Source organism: Bradysia coprophila, unplaced genomic scaffold (genome assembly GCF_014529535.1).
Source record: "Bradysia coprophila strain Holo2 unplaced genomic scaffold, BU_Bcop_v1 contig_24, whole genome shotgun sequence".
In the NCBI taxonomy this organism is placed as follows: Eukaryota; Metazoa; Arthropoda; class Insecta; order Diptera; family Sciaridae; genus Bradysia; species Bradysia coprophila.
The window spans coordinates 3,729,163-3,753,256 of NW_023503501.1; the positions used below are offsets into that span (position 1 = coordinate 3,729,163).

At 36.7% G+C, this 24,094-nt stretch overlaps 1 protein-coding gene across 2 annotated transcripts in view; it reads right to left on the reverse strand.

Moving 5' to 3' along the window:
- Positions 1–741: 741 nt before the first annotated feature.
- The window catches only part of LOC119077894 (odorant receptor 94b-like), a 36,493-nt gene continuing 13,140 nt past the window's right edge, over positions 742–24,094 (reverse strand). The window contains exons 2-4 of one of the 2 annotated variants that reach the window (XM_037185261.1): positions 20,968–21,067; positions 850–1,113; positions 742–795 (exon numbers count right to left, since the gene is read on the reverse strand). In XM_037185261.1, the coding sequence (XP_037041156.1) occupies positions 742–795; positions 850–1,113; positions 20,968–21,067 (418 nt within the window). Of the gene's footprint in view, positions 796–849; positions 1,114–20,967; positions 21,071–24,094 lie in introns of both variants that reach the window. The other variant, XM_037185259.1, reaches the window with a different exon arrangement.

Below are 24,094 nucleotides of genomic sequence, written 5' to 3' on the forward strand. Positions count from 1 at the left end.
TTTACTAACTATTATCTCGTAAACTTATAAATAATAGAATTCGCTCGAAGAAACGTTATTTGGGGCAACGGCGTGCTTGAACGATGGCTAATTAAAAGTGTAATGTAACTCAAATTTTATTGTAGATAATTGTTAGTCGAACAGTGGACAGATCATAAATCAGGGCAAGTGGTCGGATAGTGGACGGTAACTTTTCGAAATATTTTTGAAAAACCATATTATAACGGGTAAAGCGTATCTCCTGCACAACAGTGTCAACATGCAGTTCGTACCATACAGTTTAAAAGGTTGTTCAATTACCTTTCGAACGATACCACACTTTCTATATTTGTGTTTATACGCGCGATGTTACAAGGACATTTTCATGTGAGTAGGTACTTTAGTTCATTTATTCAATGTTGAAAGTTAAGATGGATATAAGTCGTGACTCTTTGATGGTAATTTCGTATTCTAGGACCTATTCTTCACTAAAAATGGCCAAATATCTCGAACATAGTTTTGTTTGTTTGATTGATTTAATGTTTTTCAATAAATTGATTACCACCGCGAACACGTTTGAGCATCTAGGTATCCACATGGTGCAAATTCACTCGAAAACTATACTTTTCAACTTTTTAACTCTTGTAATGTAAATGTTAAACGAGTGTTTATGGTGAACACTAATGTACACTTTTGACTATTTCTACGTGGTGATTCATAGAGCTATTCAGTGTCAGGCTATATCCTTAATCAGCTCCATCGCTATTGTTTAAGGTTTTGTAAGACGTTGAACAAGGTGTAAGACGAATTTAAAATCTGCAAGAAAAACATCACCAAACCGAGAAAATATGTAACCAAACAAAACCGTACTCTAACAAATGTGTCCAAAGTTAGTGGATACAATTTTCCAATTAGCACCTCATGCGATCGCTTCAAATATTCACCAAAAACGAGTATGCATTTCTTGGTCGCCAGTGGTTGTTCGACCCAGTTGCATTCGAATAAACTGTATGTAAGACGGCTGCTATACAGTTTAATATCATTCCCAAAGTACGTTATCATAAACAGTTCGGCAATGACGTAAAGAAACGCATAGATTTGCACTAAGCGTTGCACAAAGTTGACACTGATATCCTAAAAGATAAAATCGAATGAGTTCACAGTTGTAGGAATTGATGGAGATTATACGAATGCCAAGCAATAAATTGCACTGCAAATGCAGACGGCACTGGTGGCAAATTGTAACAGAAAAAGCTTCGATAAAAAAGACTCCAATTCGTCTATTAAACTTTAAAAGAAATAAATTTAAAACGTTTCAACAGGCACGACGGGGCTTCATATACGTGGACTGGACATACTCTCTTAAATGAAGGTGGTCCTTAATCGTCTTCAGTAAGTCCTGATAAAAAATGGTCTGTCGTTCCTTTTCCGTCATTTTTAGCTTACCCACGATTCGTCCCATGTTCCTTATATCCGTCCCTAGAATTTTATATCTTAAAGAGCAATGCAGCAATAAGTACCAAATTATGGCGGTCCCAAAAACCATCGCCACGAATGATAGAATATTTTCGATAAAAAAGAAAAAGTACGCCAGCCAGAATCCGATTTCATTATTTTTCCAATCCAACGGAAACGCAATGTCCGCAATCAGTCGTTTCTCTTTTCCAATAAATGGGAAAATTGAATTTCCCAAAACACAACCGACAGTTGCATAGCCGAATACAACCACAAGTTTGATTAATTTTTCCACTTTGTCATTGAAAAATGCCAACTCTTCATCATCTCGAATAGAGAAGACACAAATTCGATTCAGCAATTCCATGATTTCCTTCTGTTTCCAAAGGAACATCCAAAATTTAGTCGTCAAAACTAAAATAACGATGGCCACTTCCGCTAAGAAAATGCTTTCATCTAGGGATTCTTTTGTAACCGCTCCAAACAAAAATGATGCGAAAAAGAACAGGTAATAGATGAAGTAAACTGGCTTCAATCTCTGTTGATTAACTGTAGCAGCGTCTTGCCAATGCCAGATGCCCATACGACAAAATAACGAAATCATTTGATCGATCACTTGATGAGTTCGAATAGAATGCATCCTTGAGCCGATATAAATGTTGAGTATACTGAGTAACAAACGTTTGATTGACTTTTGAAAAGGATGATTACGATTACGGTTTTGTGATCCAATAACACCCTACCAATAAGAAGACCGACTGTTGCATTAGGTAAATTACAATTATACTTCCGACCTCGGTTTTCTTATTGAAATTGAAAATGCAATTGGCAAATGAGTAGAGAGAAAGATGCCGTTTAACAAATAGAATATTAATGGAACAAAAGAAAAACTTTGATTTTTTCCTTTTGTGGACAGATATAATTTATAGTATCGATATAACAGTCATATTATTGTCGTCTATTATGGTGATGTGTCACCAAATTAATTATTTAAAATTTTAAGGGTATTCAAGTCTGGGCTCTATACTCGAAGGGAAATCACGATGCTGAAATATACTCAGTATATTTCGTTGTGAATCTCGTCTTTCGTATATTTTGTATATCTGCACTTCCAGCAAAAGTGTTTTTAATAGGGGAATTCCGTTCATTTTATTTATACTGAGTATATCGCGTATATTCTGAGTATATCCAGTATAACGAGTATATCTTCGTATATTCCGTATATCGAGTATAAGTCGCATGTGTTTGACAACCGCCTCATTTAGAAAAATGAAATTTTTTACGCGACAGATTTCGATCAAACAAAATGCCAGTATGTAGCTTGTGATCTCAGGAGTCTGGCAAGGTAATTAGTTTTTCAATCGGACTAATATTGGCTGAGCGATAAGACTATGAAATCATGTGCCAATCACATACAAAAACAAACATTTTCCAAAGTCTTATCGCTCAGCCGATATTCGTCCGATTGAAAAACTAATTACCTTGCCAGACTCCTGAGATCACAAGCTACCCACTGGCATGTTGTTGTTGTAATTTCACGTATTCCAATCCGGACTTCGTATTTAATAAATACGATGCTTTGTTCATAGAACAAGGCACTCTCTAATAAACGTTCAAAGTGTGAACATCTTAGTTTTATTAGAAGTCCGGATTGGAATCCGTGAAATTCCAACAGTTGTTTGATCGAAATCCATCGCGTAAATAATTTAATTTTTCTACATTTTTTTTTTAATTGTTCGTTTAATCAAATCAAGTTTATACAGTTTGTTTACAAATAATTCTTGTTAAAAATAAATTTACAGTCTGCCAGACTTTTCCAAATTTATGTATGATTTCTAAAAATGGCCTCGAAGGGCTGACCGGCTGACCCCTAGGAGGCCCTTTGGTGCTCCGTGGTGCTCCGTGGTGCTCCGAGGTGCTCCGTGGTGCTCCGAGGTGCTCCGAGGGGCGTCGTGGTGCGCCGATGTTCAGATTTATATGTATAGATTTCATCATTTTAAGTAATACTAGACTTAAAAATTTAAAAAAAATTGAAATTTAATTGGAATAAATGAAATTGCAATAGAGCTAGGGCCCTATAGGTGTTTTTCAGTCTTTCGACGATATCTACCGAAATACGCACGCAATAGCTGCTTGTGATATATCAAATGAAAGGTATTGACGAGTAGAACAAAGTTGTTGAACATTGTTTTTGGGTAAGATGCAACGCGGGCTTGTTGGGAGGGCTCAAAGGTCGTTACTCGGCCCTAAGTGTTTTTTGCACATAAATCGAGTAAATCTCATCCGATTTTGCTAGATTTAGTTTTTTATGGAAGGGAATTGAATATCGAAAATAACGTGGCAAAAAAAGTTTCAAATTTGGGCCCTTGGACTAAGGCCGCCACTCAGCCCTAAGTGTTTTTTGCACACAAATCGAGTAAATCTCATCCGATTTTGCTAGATTTAGTTTTTTATGGAAGGTAATTGAATACCGAAAAGAACGTGGCGAAAAAAGTTTCAAATTTGGGCCCTTGGACTAAGGCCGCTACTCGGCCCTAAGTGTTTTTTGCACATAAATCGAGTAAATCTCATCCGATTTTGCTAGTTTTTGTTTCATTTGAGAGATAATTGAATACCTAATAGAAAGTTGTCAAAAAATGTTGGGTTTCTAAAAAAATATCGTAAATTGTTGGTTTTATTTGAGAGGTACTTCGTACGGGCTTTCGTAATTGCGCTATGCGCAATTTTAAAAATGAACACTTTCAGTAAATTTGACCATGCCCAACTTGACTTGCATTTTGGTAACACACGCATTAGAGGGTCGTATTAGGGTTCCGGGCGTATTATGGCTACGGACGTATTATGGTTACGGACGAAATAGGATTACGGGTCGTACGGGGCTAAGTCGCAGCAAACGCTCCGACTGTTCTGATGCCTTGTTTTAGTAAATACTTAACCTAGGGTTACAACAAAGTTTGTTGTGATCAAATCAAATTTGAAAGAAATCGTAATTCTCATAATCAGTTCGTATACAGTGGTCATTTTGGTGATACGAAATTACAAATAGGGATGCGGTTGTGTCTTGAATGACAATAGCTTGGAATTATGGCCTCCTAACAGCGAGTGGGGAGGTTTATAGGTACAGTTAGCAATTCTTTCTGCTGAAAAGCTGCCAAATTCACTAATAACGTTGTTATCATGTGAATACGTCTTGCTAAGCATATTCATAGCCAAATCGTACAGGTGTACGTTAAGCCTCGGCACTTTCGTAACTTTGTGCAGTTCTTCAGTAGATAAATACTTAAAGTTCGTTCTCGATCTTCTGAAATTGATTGCCATACGTAGGCATCTATTTTCAAAGACTTTTAACCTCCTAATCAAGTACTTTGGCAAACTATGCCAAACCGCGACGGCATAAGTTAGAACCGGCCTCAATATGGTTACATAGGTTTTAACTTTAACTTCTTGCGAAATGCCATTATTGACTTTCATGATGGGATACAGTTTATGTAAACCGGTGTTAGCTTTCAGAAGCATCCTGTTCACATGTTTGTTGTGTTTAAGGTTTGGTTGAACGTAGTAACCCAAGAAACGAACGCTATCCTTGAAAGGGATTTTTGTGCCATTCATTTCAATGCCACAAGCTTTTTCATTTTTGGGACGCCCGCGGTTGGACCTCTGAATGATCAGATCTTCAGATTTTTGCACATTTACTCTAATTTTCCAAATCTGATAGTATCTGTGCAACTTGTGAAGGTGGCTTTGTACATTTGACTTAGCTCTGCTCAGGGATAATCTCGTAGAAAAAGTACTTGTATCATCTGCAAAGACGGTCAGAGTAGTGTTCATATGCGTCGGCAAATCAATCATGAAAATGATAAAGAGTAAAGGTCCTAGTATGGATCCTTGCGGTACCCCATCATTCACTGTTATTGGGTCGGAATATAGTGTCGAAAGCTTTTTCAATGTCTAGAAAAGCGGCTATTGTAAACTTCCCATCGTTAAAACCCATTATTGTTTCTTCAAATAACCTTATGAGAGCATGAACGGTAGAGTGCTTGCTCCTAAAGCCGAATTGGCTGTTTGGCAATAAGGCATTTGTGTCGCAGTATTGTAATATTCTTACATGCAGGACTTTTTCGAGTACTTTACTCAAACTGTTCAATAGACTAATGGGTCTAAAATTTTTTGCCTCGTTAGCGGGCTTGCCTGGTTTGGGTATCGGTATAACATGGGCTTCCTTCCATGAATCAGGGTAGTATCCTATGCTCAGAATACAATTAATCAATTTAGCGAGGAATTCGAGTGCAGACCTGGGAAGCTTTTTCAAGACAATATTTGGGATAGCATCCGGTCCATACGACTTTTTATTTTTCAAATTTTTAAGAATTATTCTAATTTCCTCAGGATCCGTCAAACGTAGCTCAAACAAATTTGACGATGACTTCTGAGAGAAGGAGATTACTTCAGACAGCACAAGCGCATCAAAATCTGGATCTCCCATAACTCTATTTTGTTTGTGGATCTCGTCGTACACTTTTGCAATAGCATTTGCCTTATCAAATGGATTACTGATAAGGGAACCATCACTTGCCTTCAGCTCAGGCACTACGTTTCTACCATCACCTAGGAGCTTGCTTATATTCTTGTACATCTTTGTATTTGGTCTAATCTGTTTCAACTTATTCATCAGAGTTTCGGAGTTTCTTTCATCAATACTATTCTTAATTGTCATGGCTAGGCTTTTGATTTCCCTCTTTATATCAGGATCGTTGAGTTTACGGCGAAAATGTGCCCTTCTCAATCTCTTCTTTTTGGCAATTAGGTCCATCAGATGTTGCGAAAAATGGTTCTTGCTCGTGAAACACTCCTTAGGGATACATTCATCCATTGCAGAACTAATTGCCTTGGTCAAGTGCTTAACACTCGAATTTATATCATCGCAATCTACTACAGGTGTAGGATTCAGTGCATCATTCACTAGTTCTTTGAATCTCGCCCAGTTAGCTCCCTTGAACATGAACTGTTCAACAGGGGCATCGTAAGAGATTGAGTCATTGATCTTCAAGAGGTACTGAACGGGACAATGGTCTGGGTTGAGTTCGGTAACACTACTACTATCGACATGAACACCCTTAGCCAGGGCTAGATCTATAGTGCTAGGATTGAGTTTGCTTCTATAGCAAGTGTATGCATTAGGATGGATTAATTGAGCTAAGTCTTCATCAACAAGAAATTTGAATAGGGCATTGCCGTTGCTATTGTTTTCAGAATTATGCCAATAGCAATGTTTAGCATTATAATCGCCTCCCATAAAAACGTTGGAGTGTAAATTCATGAGTTTCAAAAGGTCCTTTTTCAAAAGATTTTTTGGACAATAGAAAGAATTGACAACCAGAGATTTAGAGTTACTCAGAGCTAGGCTAATGCATGTTGCTTCAGAGGCCTCTAGCAGTGGCGTATTCAGTATTTCATGTTTGATATTATCTCTAATCAGAATCGCGGTCCCCCCACCAGAATCCGATAGACGATCTTTCCTGTAGATCTTATAATTTGGAAATTGTACAAAGTTACTATTATTCAGCTTAGTCTCGCTTAACAACAACAAATGAGGTTGTTGCTCTATCAAAAGGTACCTAACCTCTTCCTGTTTCGCTTTACTCCTGATGGAGTTCACGTTCCAAGCTATTATCTTCAAAACGTCTCGCAACATACCTATGTGAATTGGGATAGAAAGTCTATGATCATTATTTTTTTCATCATTGGATCGTTCACCTTTTTGTATTCTGGCACGAAAGACTTGACTTAATTTTTCTACATGTGGCAGTTGTCAAACACATGCGACTTATACTCGATATACGGAATATACGAAGATATACTCGTTATACTGGATATACTCAGAATATACGCGATATACTCAGTATAAATAAAATGAACGGAATTCCCCTAGACAGATGTCAAATAGAGTACTATTTTGTATGTCGGAATCAATTTGTGAACTCGCTAACTCACGTATGTGTTTTAAGCACCTCGGTTTGAGAACTGTTTTTTTGACTTGGGTAGTCTCTATTTGACTCTACATTTGTCGAAATTAAGGTGGTAAATGAAGCCTTGTTACATGTAAAATTAGAAATTAGTAATTGTTTGGTTCGATTGCACAAATAATTACTTGATCGGTCGCTGCACATTGACCAAAATCGATCAATAATTATTGGCATGCGACGTCAACATTACTTTTCATGTTTCAAGTACTACTTTCGACGCCCTCAGCTTGTAAAAGTATATTACATTCGATGCTGCGAAAGTAATTCATTACACAATTTTGTGATACGACCAAACTCATGAGTGTGTTTTTGATCAATAAGTTTCGTACAAGTTAATGAATGTAATTTGGTTGCTAGAGAGGGTAATAGGGGGGTCCAGAATCGTATGGGAAAATAAAAGTTTCGAGAAAGTTGGCGGACCCCGGGGAAAACGAAACTATATGACCCACTGATAAAAAATATATATGGGGCCGATGCGATCCGAGTTGGTTTATGGGTCGCGCAATGACGAAATATGTGAAAAACCACGAAAATGAGGGTTAATGAAAAATTGAACGTAACTAACAGATGCTGAGGTCACTTCTTAAGGTGAGTTGGATTATTTCACTTCAGAATAATCCAAAGAGACCGATTTAATGATTTGTAAGTGCATTCGCAGCTCCCAAGTCAGTCATAGATTCGTAATCTGTTCACTCAGTCTTTGGGTTCTTCCAAAACATTTATGGGATGTGCATCGGATATATTCATGTCTAACGAGAGCTTATGGCATAAGCTTTCATTGCAAAAAGAAATTTTTTCGAAAACAATTTTTTGAAGCTATATAGAAATCGATTTTGGTGCAAAAATGTCAGGGTCGTGAACTCAGGCAATTTTCAAATGACTGTTACGTCAAGACACCAACTTGAAACTTATTGTGTGTGGGCTCGTTAGAAAGCCACTGTCATTACCTTTACAACGACACCTAACACTTAATTTAAATAGTGACCTCGCCTGACTTTGTATTACTTGGAAATTATATGTCGATTTTTGTCTATATCGATATTGTTAGGTGTGCCCAGACGATATAAAAATTCCAAAAAGTGGAACCAACGCATTTTTGTTGCTTTTGCATCTAATCTAAGTTGTCTGGACCAAAAAAGTTTGATATTGTCGTCAAAAAAAAATTCTCATACAAAGTAATGGAAAAAATGTATGGAAAATGTCAGTGTTTTTTCACACATTTCGTCCTTGAGCGACCCATAAACCAACTCGGATCGCATCGGCCCCATATACAATGTTTATCAGGAGGCCATAAAGGTTTATTTTCCCAGGGGTCCGCCAACTTCCTCGACACTTTTATTTTTTGGACCCCCCTAGAGGGTATTGGACCAATATATGAAAATCGATAAGAGTTTGAAATCATGATGTTATTAAATACAAATTTTATTTTATTTTTCTTTTTCGTATAGCTTACAACATTTTCCAGAAGCAATTTAAGCGATAATCGAATAATCTTCTTTATCGATATAAGAAATTTTAAGTTCAAGTTAGATATGGTAAACGAGTCTTTATGGTTATTTCTACTTGTTATAGTGATTTCTAAAGCTATGTAAGTGTCAGACTACACCCTCAATCAAACTATTGCGTCCATCGATATTCTTAAAGGTTTTGTAAAACGTTGAACAAAGTATAAGATGAGTTTAAAATCTGCAATAAAAATGCGGCCATCACCAAACCGACAAAATGTACGTACATGCAACAATGACCGTACCCTAACAAATGTCTCCAGAGTCAGTGGATACAATTTGCCGATTAGCACCTCATGCGATGGCTTCAAGTATTCACCAAAAACGAGTATGCATTTCTGGGTTGCCAGTGGTTGGTCGACCCAGTTCGATTCGAATAAACTGTAGGTAAGACGGCTGCTATACAGTTTAATCTCATTCCCGAAGTACGTCATCATAAACAGTTCGGCAATGACGTAAAGAAACGCATAGATCTGCACTAAGCGTTGCACAAAGTTGACACTGATATCCTAAAAGATAAAATCGAATGAGTTCACAGTTGTAGGAATTTATGAAGATTATACGAATGCCAAGCAATAAATTGCACTACAAATGCAGACGGCACTGGTGGCAAATTGTAACAGAAATAATTTCGATAAAAAGGAATCCACTTCGTCGATTATTCTTTAAAAAATTGAAAGATTTTTCAACAGGCACGACAGTGTTTGATATATACTTGGTGGACATACTCTTTTAAATGAAGGTGGTCCTTAATCGCATCCAGTAAGTCCTGATAAAAAATGGTCTGTCGTTCCTTTTCCGTCATTTTTAGCTTACCAGCGGTTCGTCCCATGTTCCTTATATCTGTCCCTAGAATTTTATATCTCAAGGAGCAATGCAGCAATAAGTACCAAATTATGGCGGTCCCAATAACTATCGCCGGGAATGACAGAATATTTTCGGTAAGAAAGAAAAAGTACGCCAGCCAGAATCCGATTTCACTATTTTTACAATCCAACGGAAACGCAATATCCGCAATAATTTGCTTCTGTTTCCCAACAAAGGGAAAAGTGGAATTTCCCAAAATAGCAACGACGGTTGCATAGCCGAATCCAACCATCAATTTCATTAATTTGTCCACTTTGTCATTGAAAAATGCCCACTCTTCATCATCTCGAATTGAGGTGATACAAGTTCGATCCAACAATTCCATAATTTGCTTCTGTTTCCAGATCACCATCCAAAGTTTAGTTGTCAAAACTGAAACGATTATTGCCACTTCCGCTAAGAAAATGCTTTCATCTAGGGATTCTTTTGTAACCGCTCCAATCACAAATGAAGAGAAAAAGAACACGTAATAGATGAAGTAAAATGACTTCAATCTCTGTTGACTGACAGTAGCCGCGTTTTGCCCATGCCAGATGCCCATACAACGAAAGACCGAAATCATTTCGTCAATCACTTTATGAATTGGGATGGAATGCATCGTTGAGCTTACTTAAATGCTGAGTATACCGAGTAACAACCGGTTGATTGACTGTTGAAAAGGGTGATTACGATTATGCTTTTGTGATCCAATAACACCCTACCAATAAGAAGGCCGACCGTTGCATTAGGTAAATTTTCTCTGTTAACTATTTTTCTCTTATTATTTGTCAAATGCATTTTCAATAGAACCAAAGAAAAACAAACTTTGAGGGTTTTTCCTTTTGTCAGCATATAATTATAGGATCGACATAATGCAGTCCCATTATTGTCATATATTATGACGATGAGTTGTTAAATTAATTATTTAAAATTATTAAGGGTATTGCAAGTCTCGACTTTATACTCGATAAAACGCACTTAAATGATATCCTATACATTTGAAAAGTGATAATTTTATCACATTAAGGTTTAATGTGTTAAGTATGGTTTCCACTCAACAAAGAGTGTTCCGTGTGAGTTCCGTGATTGCTAAGAATGTTTTTGATTGTTTATCATACAATAAGTATGTGTTAGTAGATCCAGCTGGTGATATTCAGCTGGTGATATTTCTCTATACACAAGAATTTTGGAACAAAATGTAGGACATGTTTTGCATTGGTGATTATGGCCCGAAATTGCGAAAAACGTACGTTGTATCTACCACGGTAGGTATGCCGGTATTTTTTCGCACACAGTTCGTTGACAGTTCGTTTTCTCGCGGAACTCACACGGAATACTTTTTGTTGAGTGGAAACCATACTTAACACCTTAAAACTTAAGGTGATACAATTATCACTTTTCAAATGTATCGGTTATCATTTCAATGCGTTTTATGGAGTATAAAGTCGAGACTTGTAATACCCTTAATAATTTTAAATAATTAATTTAACAACTCATCGTCATAATATATGACAATAATGGGACTGCATTATGTCGATCCTATAATTATATGCTGACAAAAGGAAAAACCCTCAAAGTTTGTTTTTCTTTGGTTCTATTGAACATGCATTTGACAAATAATAAGAGAATAGTACATTACAGCCTTATATCAGTGAGGTATTTTATCGCAGTAGGCAAACATCTCTTTTTCTAATGATATAATTTTGCTTGCAAAACCTTTAGCTCTCTAGGGTAAATTTGTTTACTCTTATGTACGTCGTGTATATATATCATTTTCATGACCTTGTAAACGTCAGACACGATCCCAGCTGTCAGACATGTCGAAAAATATCGAATGAATTGAACGAACGATTTTCATGTAAAAACCAGTAAATTGAACGCAGTCAACGTCAATTAATTGAGGTTAGGGACTACTGGACGAAACATTTAGTGGGGTTACGTTGACCAAAGTATATAAACATACTGAAGGTAATGCAAATACTCAGCGGATCACAAACTTTACGGAACCCAAGTTTCGGGTGAATATAAGACTTGTTATGTTGCTTGCGTGACGTTTGGCGTTTGAATGTTGGTAGAAATGTGTTGTTCTGCATACAATTTTTTGTGTTGAGTATAAGGATGCAACCTAAAAAAGTGAATTTAACTAGTGGCCAACATGATAAAAATTATATTCACCCGAAAGTAGGGTTCCGTGAGTTTTTGTGGATTTGCATTACCTTCAGTAAGTTTATATACTTTGACGTTGACAAGTATCGTATAATGAAAATAATCTATAGCGCACAATACACACACACCGTATGCGATAATAGGTATTTATCTACCAAGGTAGGTATGAAGGTATTTTTTCGCACTAGATGTCGAAGACGTCGTGTGCGAAAAAATACCGGCATACCTACCGTGGTAGATACAACGTTTTTCGCAATTTCGGGCCATAATCACCAATGCAAAACATGTCCTACATTTTGTTCCAAAATTCTTGTGTATACAGAAATTCATTTGAACGATCAAGAAGGCTGCATTATAATACACATTTCAATGTGATGTAAAGAGACGCGTTGAATGAAATCGAGTAGTCAATGCTTAGTATATACGCTTCAACAATACGTTCGGTATAATTGTGTGATTCTATAGCCGAATGGCTATAGTCGCTGCTTTGTGTTCAAAAACCTTTTGGTGTCGGGGGTTCGATTTCTGGTCAATTCAAGATTTTTATTTATAAAAATTCAGCCTTCGTTGAAGGTAGTTATTTATCTACAAAGGTAGGTATGAAGGTATTTTTTCGCAATAGATGTCGGCTTCGCCTCGGATCGACAAGACGTCGTGTGCGAAAAAATACCGGCATACCTACCGTGGCAGATACAACGTTTTTCGCAATTTCGGGCCATAATCACCTTTCCAATGCAAAATATTACCAAAATTTCTACCAAACATTCACATGCAAACATGAATTCATTTGAACGATCAAGCAACCTGTTCTATATACACATTGCAATGTGATGTAAAGAGACGCGTTGAATGAAATCGAGTAGTCAATGCTTAATATGTACGCTTCAACAATACGTTTTGTATAATTGTGTGACTCTGTAGCCGAATGGCTATGGCCGTTGCTTGGTGTTTGGAAGAATTTTATTGTTGGATGTTCAAATCCTGGTCTGTGCAAAGTTTTTATTTATAAAATTTAGTCTTTCTTAAAGCTACTAAGCTCTGTAGCGTGCGAAAAAAATGTGAAAAAGCCCAAGTGCGAAAAAATAATCAAAAACGCACTGTGAAATAAATACCTTCAAAACGACATTAAATGGATGTATGGAAAGGTGATGATTATGGACCGGAATTGCGAAAAAATAGTTAACAGTTGAAGTTTACCTAAAGCAACGGTCGGTCTTGTTATTAGTAGTGTGTTATGGGATCACAAAAGCGTAATCATAATCACCCTTTTCAACAGTCAATCAACCGGTTGTTACTCAGTATAACGGTTGCTAGGAATCTCGCGCCGCGTCATTCACAATAATTATCATTTTGACACATTTTGTATAAGGAAGATGTCACTTTGTGGATTATTGTGAATGACGCGGCGCGAGATTACTTAACACCAATATTACACGGCAGAGTAAAAGTAAACCTGGCAGGAGCGGTTCATTATTGAAAAGTCAAATGAACTCAAATGAACACTGACATAAGTTGAAAAATTTAATTCGCAAAATAAATAAGGCTACTAGATAATTCAGGTCTCTAGTCAAACAAGCGCTCCTGTCCTGCCTGAGGGAGGTGCGGGAATTCGATAAAATTTCAATTTCTTGTGAAAGTTTTTAATTCACCGACATACAGAAAAAATAATGTATGTTTTACTACTTTAATTATTAATCGATGGATTTCAGATCAAAAAGAGACGAAATCCAATTTTAATCGTTAATTGAGCAGTTGTCAAAAAAAGAAATGTAAGTTATTCTGTTGAATTTATTTTCTTCGATTTATTTCTTCAAAACAAAAATCTACTTTCTAGATCACCACAAAATAATAATCGAAAATTAATTTCGACGAAACTATTAATTAATGCACGATGAAAATATACTTTAATTTTGTTTTGAATTTAAAGTCTGAAAGATAATGCGATGTGAGATGAACATTTTCAAATAAACATTCAAACATTGCGCTCGTAGTCAATGTGTGTAAGAAATTCACACCTCGCACATTTTGAGAGCATTAAACGCATTGAGAAAAAAAAATGTAAACCATGCGAAATTCAAGACGTCGCAGAATCGTTTGAAACGTTTCTTTCGTGTTTCTGCCGTGACAACATAATTCAAATTGAGTTTTGCAACGAATAAGGAAATATTTCGAAACATCGCTCTGGATATCGATTATAAATCAAACGTTTCGTCCATTTCCGCATAAAATTTATCAGCGTTCTGTCAGTAATTCGCGAAAAATATTATTTGAAAACCTTGAATTACTGCCGGGATTCTTCCTGAATTCAAGGTTTTCAAACAATATTTTTCGCGAATTACTGACAGAACGCTGATAAATTTTATGCGGAAATCGACGAAACGTTTAAGTTCCGATCGATATCCGGAACAATGATTTAAAACATTAGCATATTCGCTGAAAACTTCAATTTGAAACATTTTGTCATTTCACAGAAACAAAAGAAATTCATTTTTGTCAACATTGTCGTTTTGCACATGGTTTACAAATTAGGTTCAGGTTTCTCAATATACTCAATTTATGATTAGATTTACGAGGCAAAGGCTACTAGCGCAATGTTTGAATATTTTCGAAAGACGAAATCGTCTCAGATGAAATAATGTATTCGGGTTCAATGTAAAATTAAGTATTTGGTAATTCGATTGTGTGTAAAAACATAAATCATAATTTGGTCGAAATTAGTTTTCGATTATTGTGTTGTGGTAACCGAAACATTTTGTTTTTGTTCAAAAAAAGACAAAAGAAAAGTATTCAAACCGAAGAACTTAAATTTATTTCCCGGGAAACTACAGTCATTTAACGATTAAAATTGGATTTTGGTTATTTTTGATTTGAAATTTATTAATTGATTGTAACAGTAGTAAAGAATTAATTATTCTAATTAAACGTCGGTGAATTCAATAATTTTACACAAAATTGGTATTTTACCGAATCCCCGCAGCTCCCTGGGTTACTTTTACTCTGCCGTGAGTATACTCAACATTTAAATAAGCTCAACGATGCATTCCATCCCAATTCATAAAGTGATTGACGAAATGATTTCGGACTTTCGTTGTATGGGCATCTGGCATGGGCAAAACGCGGTTACTGTCAGTCAACAGAGCTTGAAGTCATTTTACTTCATCTATTACGTGTTCTTTTCCTCTTCATTTGTGATTGGAGCGGTTACAAAAGAATCCCTTGATGAAAGCATGAGAGCAATAATCAGTCAAAAAACCCTTAAAGGGTAAATGTGACGCAAGTCCTTTATCTTACTTACAGAATAACTGATATCGCTGAGGGCGGGCGACGCATTGTGCGTCGTACGCAAAAGTTTTATCAACAAAAAATTGACTCAAAAAAATTTGTGAAAGAAAATTTTACAACAAGAAATTTGCGTCACAAGTAGCAGATGATTCGGTTTTCTTTCGTTTAAATTCTTTCAGTACATTTTTCACCCATTTTCCTAACAATACATTCCTCACTGCGATCAACTATCCTAGTTTCATGGTCGTTGGAGTTAAGGGAGAGAAGTCAAAAAGTTGCTGTAAATATGCTCCGCCGTCCTCAAAATTTTTTTTGTTAAAACATTTTTGGTAGTAGACTTGCGTCACGCCCGCTAACTAACGTGCGGGCATGATCGTCTCAGTTTTGACAACTAAACTTTGGATGATGATCTGGAAACAGAAGCAAATTATGGAATTGTTGAATCGAACTTGTATCACCTCAATGATACGGGATGATGATGAGTTTGTATTTTTCAATGACAAAGTGGAAAAATTAATGAAATTGATGGTCGGGTATGCAACTGTCGCTGCTATTTTGGAAAATTCCACTTTTCCCTTACGGAAAAGGAACGACATGCTATTTGTTATCGGGACTTACTGGATGCGATTAAGAGCCACCTTCGTTTAAGAGAGTATGTCCACGTATATGAAGCCTGTTGATTATTAGACCCGTACGAAGTACTGGGGTCTTATAGGTTTACGCATACGTTTGTAACACGTCGAATTGGACTCCCTGAGTAAGAGGAAACCTATTGTGGTTGTCTAGAGATGTCAAATCAGTGAAAAAAAAATGTCCGTCTGTCCGTCTGTCTGTCTGCACGATAACTTGAGTAAAACGCATCCGATTTTGAAAATTCTTTTTTTTCCCGTTTGGTAATGTCAAAAGACAGGCTAAGTTCGAAGATGAGTGATTTTGGATCGACCCCTCCCGAGCTGTGGCCCAATAAGTGCTTTACGGTTTTTCGAAGATATCTCCGGACATTCAAACGTTACACTTGTAAGTGATAAGTCAAATAAAAGGTATTTACAATACCGATCGACAAAAAAAAGTTTATGGAAATCGGATGACCGACTCGTGAGTTTGACCCCTTGGTGTGAAACAGGCACAGGGCGGCAAGCAGTTTTTGCTTGTAGGTCGGCCACATTTGAACATATTTCGTCTGTTTTAGCTTTATTAGATAGGTATTGACCGTACCAATCAGGGAAAAAAAGTTTTTGAAATTATGTTCTCCGGAGCGTGAGCTAGGTGTCTTGGAGTGAGCTCTTATCTGGCTACTCGGCCGTACAGTGAACGTGGAGTATTTTGTCAATATCTCGAGTAAATTTTGACCGAATTTCATGATTTTTTTTTGTTTGAAAGGTATTAACGAATGTAAAGCGTCGGTAAAATTTCCGGTCTCCTAACAAAATGGCTGCCGGTGGCCATATTGGATTTTAATAAAAGTGATATATCTTGGGAAAAATGGTACTTAGAGAGTTTCTGTTAACTAAGAAATAATTTGTTGTGTGTGGGGTGTTTCAGGCATTCCATATATGGACATCTATATATACCTATATACAGCTATATTGAGCTATATACAGGCATGTAGAGCTATATAATAGCATATTCATCTGTGAAATGTTTATTTATAGGAAAATATAGGTAAATATAGTGGTATATAGCTGTTTAAATAGGAATTTATGAAAGTTGACTTCGTACGGGGCTGTCTATATTGCCTCCGGCAATTCATTTGTATATGCTAACTAGGCAAAGAAAGATAATGTAAGTGATTTTAAAGGGCGAATAGCTTTTCAGTAGAGAATGAAGTAAAAGAAATGAAGAGTTTCACAGTAAAGGCTTTTGATACGAATAGGTGTTTCGTACGGGTCGGCGTTAGCTATGTTTTCTATTATATTTTAGAATAATCGACGAAGTGGATTCCTTTTTATCGAAATTATTTCTGTTACAATTTGCCACCAGTGCCGTCTGCATTTGCAGAGCAAGTTATTGCTTGGCGTAATTTGCGTATTTTTAGGGAACATGCAAAAGTTCGTCACAGCAAGCTATTGAACCCACTAAAATCTAATTTTAAGTCGCTAACATAACTCCATAAATCTAAATGTGATACTAAGAATCCACCCACGTGTTTCACTGAGTCCTGGGAGCGATCCTGAAGACATGGGTCTAATGTTTTTTGGGCTTACCAGCGCGACTTCGTACACTTTTCCAAGCCCTTTCAAGAAATAACACTAAATAACTAAAGTAATCCAACAGCGACTTAAAATTAGATGCCTGCTGCGACAAACTTTTGCGTGTTTCCTAAAAATACGCAAATCGCAAGGTATATTGCCTGAAGACCTTGGAAGTGGAAGTATGGCTTTCAGTTAAAATTAGTGTGTTGAACTTGTAGGACAGTGCTGTGTTTATTCAATTTTTGTTAGCGATCAACTGTAATGCTATTTTATCGCATACGCGGTGTGATTCCCCGAAAAAATTATTCACCTAGTATATATATAGTCATATTTGTGTACCTGTTTTGGACGATTGATTTTTGGCAATTTCGCGGATAGGCCGAACGAAGTGAGGTCTACAAGCGAAAGTGCCTTAAATCAACCGTCCCAAACAGGTGCACATGTGAGTTTTCATGCAGAGGGCTCGGCAAGCCTCGACCGCTTCGTCATACGTGCATAATATTTAATATTGACAATTTGTTTTTGTTTGGCAAAGTCCAAGTCAAAAATTGTGTGTTATATTCGTATTTTGTAGTATTAACTCGGAGCGGATTAGTTTGTTGAACTACTGGAAAATTTGGCGTATAGGCTTACATCAAGTTTGTTGTTAGAAATGTTCGGACTAAAAATGTCAACTTATTTGAGAATTTTTAATTCTTTTGAAGAATGTGCGGTGACACGGCGTAATGGTACCGAATTGAATCATATGCGTTTTTATTGCCTTTTCCCGCATCTTCCTATGCGCACATAACACGTATGAATGAAGTAAAAACATTGCTAAGAATGTTTTTGATTGTTTATCATACAATAAGTATGTGTTAGTAGATCCAGCTGGTGATATTCAGCTGGTGCTCATTCTGCACATACGAAACTTTTAACAATTGTATCACCGCAATGTTCATGGAAAAAAAGCGTAATCAAATACTTTAAGCGTTTATTCTGCTAACTATTGATAAGCTTCTTATGTGATAATAAAATCGCGAAACGTCAAAATACAACTTTACACGGCAAGCAACGCAGTGCGTTGCGGCAAGTCTGGTTAGTTTTTAGCCCCGTACGAAGTACGAAGGGGCTTATAGGATTACGATGCCGTGTGTAATTGATGGAATTCGAAGCAGACGGTGAGGGCAAAGTGTTTGCCTATGTTCATAGATGACGAATCCGCAATAAAAATTTGGGCCGTCTGTCCGTCTGTCCGTCTGTCCGTCACGTCGATATCTTGAGTAAATCAAATCCGATTTCAAATTTTTTTTTTTCCCTGAAAGATAGTCAAAATAGTGAGGCTAAGTTCGAAGATGGGCATATTCGGGTCGGCCCTTCGTGAGTTAGGGCCACCTAAGTGATTTAAGGTCTTTTGGTGATATTTATGGCAAAATAAACGATGGAAATGTAAATGACACGGCAAATGATAGGTATTGTCAATACCAATCCAGGAAAAAAAAGTTTTTAAAAATTGGGTGAGTGGACCGTGAGTTAGGGCCTTAGAAGTGAAAAGCTACTAGGGCCCTATGTGTATTTTACATAGAACTCGAGTAAATTTCATTCGGTTTTCGTAATTTTTGTGTCATTTGGAAGGTAATCGAAAGCCGAATAGAATGTTGTTGAAAAAAAAATTAAATTTGGGTCCTCGGACTAAGGCCGCTACTAGGGCCCTATGCGTATTTTATATACAACTCAAGTAAATTTCATCCGTTTTTCGTAATTTTTGCTTCATTTGAAAGATAATCGAACACCGAATAGAATGTTGTTGAAAAAAAATTAAATTTGGGTCCTTGGACTAAGGCCGCTACTAGGGCCCTATGCGTATTTTACATACAACTCGAGTAAATTTCATCCGTTTTTCGTAATTTTTGTTTCATTTGAAAGATAATCGAACACCGAATAGAATGTTGTTGAAAAAAAAATTAAATTTGGGTCCTCGGACTAAGGCCGCTACTAGGGCCCTATGTGTATTTTACATATAACTCGAGCAAATTTCATCCGTTTTCCGTATTTTTTGTTTCATTTGGAAGGTAATCAAAGGCCGAATAGAATGTAGTTGAAAAAAAAAATAAATTTGGATCCTCGGACTGAGGCCGATACTAGGCCCTATGTGTATTTATACTCAATAAATTAAAATTTTAGGGCTATTTGAAATTTTTGTTTTATTTGAGAGGAACGTCGTACGGGGCTTCGTAATTGCGCTATGCGCAATTTCTAAGATGTACACATTACATAATAATTTTACTTTAACTACTTTAACCGGCGCATAGGCTTACGGTCAAAGTAGGGTGACAGACGCACTAGGGTCACGTACGCAATAGATATACGGGTTTGTACGGGGCTCAGTCGCAGCAAACGCTCCGACTGTTCTGATGGCTCGTTTATCCTTTTCTTTAGTGGCGTTACCTATGCATTTTCATAGCTGAATTTACGATTCAACAAAGAAATAGCCTCTTTTCTCTAGTGGTGCGGCACCACTGGTGCCACCCATGCTATCATAGCTGAACACGGGTCAACATAAAACTAACGGCATGCTCCATTAACAATTGTAAAACTCCAATGTTTGTCTCAATTTTTTTCGTTCTTTTTCTTTTTCGAAATTTGATTTTTTATTTCATGTGAGGCTGAGTGTTACTTTTGGACCGATGTGTGTTAGGGGTGACGAGAGTATTCAGGAAAAATGTTTTGCAGTTGGAAATCACTGTTTCAATAATATTTAATATCGGATAAACAGGTGTTTGACGGGATAAGGTTTTTGAAACAGAAAATGCGGGGGTCCAGGGATTTCCTGGACGAGAGCATGTAAAAAAAATTGAATAAATGACGGGACTAGGTGTTTGAAAAGTAAAATGCGGAATGTGAATTAACATATTCACGGGATAAGGTTACTTATCAAAAAATATTATATTTTGCAGCAATTACAGCAGATGACTTATTTTTTCCGTGTTCAGCGTGCCGGATACCAAGCCTGCATGGTGAATACTAATACATTTTTGTGTGTTAGTGATTCCTACTCGTTGAAACATCTAAATCTGATTTGTATCAGGCTACATTGAAATCCTAGCGTCCATCGCTATTACTTAAAGTTTTGTAAAATGTTGAATAAGCTGTAAGACGAATTTAAAATCTGCAAGAAAAAGGTCACCAAACCGAGAAAATATGTAACCAACAAAACCGTACCCTAACAAATGTCTCCAAAGTTAGTGGATACAATTTACCAATTAGCATCTCATGCGATTGCTGCAAATATTCGCCAAAAATGATTACGCATTTCTTGGTTGCCAGTGGTTGGTCGACCCAGTTCGATTCGAATAAACTGTAGGTAAGACGGCTGCTGTACAGCTTAATCTCATTCCCGAAGTACGTTATCATAAACAGTTCAGCAATGCTGTAAATAAGCGAATAGACATGCACTAAGCGTTGAACAAAGTTGACACTGATATCCTGAAAGATAGACTCGAATTAGTTCGAAGTTGTAGAAATTGGTGGAGATTATACGAATGCCAAACAATAAATTGCACTGCAAATACAGACGGCGCTGATGGCGAATTGTAACAGAAATAATTTTGATAAAAAGGATTCCACTTCGTCGATTATTCTTTAAAAAATTGAAAGACTTTTCAACAGGCACGACAGTCTTTGATATATACTTGGTGGACATACTCTTTTAAATGAAGGTGGTCCTTAATCGTCTTCAGTAAGTCCTGATAAAAAATGGTCTGTCGTTCCTTTTCCGTCGTTTTTACCTTACCCTTGATTCGTCCCATGTTCCTTATATCCGTCCCTAGAATTTTATATCTCAAGGAGCAATGCAGCAATAAGTACCAAATTATGGCGGTCACAATAACTATCGCCGGGAATGACAGAATATTTTCGGTAAGAAAGAAAAAGTACGCCAGCCAGAATCCGATTTCACTATTTTTACAATCCAACGGAAACGCAATATCCACAATCAGTCGTTTCTGTTTCCCAATAAAGGGAAAAATTGAATTTCCCGAAATAGCAACAGCAGTAACATAGCCGAATAGAACCACAATTTTGATTAATTTTTCCACTTTGTCATTGAAAAATGCCAACTCTTCATCATCTCGAATTGAAAAGACACACGTTCGATTCAGCAATCCCATAATTTCCTTCTGTTTCCAAAATAACATCCAAAGTTTAGTCATCAAAACCGTAATAAGGATAGCCACTTCCGCTAAGAAAATGCTTTCATCCAGGGACTCCTTTGTAAGCGCTCCAATCGAAAATGAAGCGAAAAAGGACACGTAATAGATGAAGTAAACTGGCTTCAATCTCTGTTGACTAACTGTAGCAGCGTCTTGCCCATGCCAGATGCCCATACGACAAAATAACGATATCATTTCGTCAATCACTTTATGAATTCGAATGGAATGCATCCTTGAGCCGATATAAACGTTGATTATATACTGAGTAACAAACGGTCAGAAAAGGGTGATTACGATTACGCTTTTGTGATCCAATAACACCCTACCAATAACGAGACCGACTGTTGCATTAGGTAAATTACAATTTTACTACGGACCTCGGTTTTCTTTTGTTCTATTGAAATTTAAAATGCATTTGACAAATAATTAGATAGAAAGAGGCCGTTTAACAAAGAGATTATTAATGGAACAAAAGAAAAACGATGCGTTTTTTTCTTTTATCGATAGATATAATTATAGGATCGACATAACAGTGACATTATTGTCGTCTATTATGGTAATGTGTTACCAAATTAATTATTTAAAATTATTCCACGTCTCGGCTGTATACACGAATATCTTAAGGGTAATCACGATGCAGAAATATACTCAATATATTTCGAATATTTCGTTGTGCATCTCGTATATTTTGTACATCTCACTTATTTTGACAACCGTCAACAGAAATAGTATTATGCACCTGTGTCCAAATGTTTATTTTGACGAGTTGATGATTGTGATCCTAAGCCGAACGAAGGCGCCAAAAGGCGTCAAAATAAACATTTGGACATAGGATCATTTTTTATGTGTCTATGCAAAGATAAACTCAAACTCCCTCTCCAGGTCGTATAATGTTAGTCTTACCACAACAGATAGGGCACTAGTGCGATAAAAGCCACGTGTTACTGAAGTCACAGCAAAATTATCTTCGGTTTATTCGATTTTCTGCATTGCATAAGAGTGAATTCACCAAAACTTCGAACAGTCGGGATTGCAGCCGACGACGATCCGATCGAGGTATGGCTCAAATGAATCGTCGTTCAATTCTGGGAGTATCGTGGAACAATTTTTTTCCCGAAAAATTTGTTGGGCTGTCATGGCCCTTAGAAAATATTTCTCCGAAGTGGAAAATTGTTTTCCTGATCTACCCGATAAAGGTTCGTCCTATTATATCAATTCTGTCTAACCAAAATACGTGATTATATAAATTGGAATTTCTCGATACATTGCATCCAGGCACTATATCGATTTATATTGAGAACTGCAATTTGTTTTACATATATGTGAGTTGGTGAAACAGGAACTAATCAGGAAAACAATTTTGAGGTCGATCTACTACATTTTCAAATAATTGATGAGGTAAAATTTTAGAATTTTGGTTCGTTTCGTCAGTCTACCCTCTACAAAAAAAATCTATGAGATATCTTCTGGCTGTATCAAGTTCGTTTTACTAACTATTATCTCATAAACTTATAAATAATAGAATTCGCTCGAAAAAGCGGTATTTGGGGCAACGGTGTGCTTGAACGATGGCTAATTAAAAGTGTAATGTAACTCAAATTTTATTGTAGATAATTGTTAGTCGATGTCCACTGATCATAAATCAGGGCAAGTGGTCGGATAGTGGACGGTAACTTTTTGAAATATTTTTGAAAAACCATATTACGACGGGTAAAGCGTCTCTCCTGCACAACAGTGTCAACATGCAGTTCGTACCATACAGTTTAAATTAAAGGTTGTTCAATTTACCTTTCGAACGATACCACACTTTCTATATTTGTGTTTATACGCGCGATGTTACATTTTCATGTGAGTAGGTACTTTAGTTCATTTATTCAATGTTGAAAGTTAAGATGGATATAAGTCGTGACTCTTTGATGGTAATTTCGTATTCTAGGACCTATTCTTCACTAAAAATGGCCAAATATCTCGAACATAGTTTAGTTTGTTTGATTGATTTAATGTTTTTCAATAAATTCATTACCACCGCGAACACGTTTGAGCATCTAGGCATCCATATGGTGCTTAGAAAGGTCTTATTTTGTATCAGGTGAATTGTCCTGGATCTCAGCTTTATGACGACACCAGATTTACTATGTGTAGTGTGCCACAGTTGTGCTGTACAGCTCATTTTATTTGCGAAAGCGATCAAAATTGACCAATCGTTTGCGGAAGGCATACGTTAGCCGACATTTTATTAAAGATCAATAAAAAACAATTCTCTTTTTCTGCCACTTTTATTTAACTATTGAAAAGCTCCAGACAAACAGTCAAGGGTGGGACCTAGTTGATAAAAAACGATTTTCGACAACAAAATTTTTTCGGGAAAAAAGTTGTTCCACGATATTCTGAGAATTGAACGACGATTCATTTGAGCCATACCTCGATCGGATCGCCGTCGGCTTGTATCCCGATTC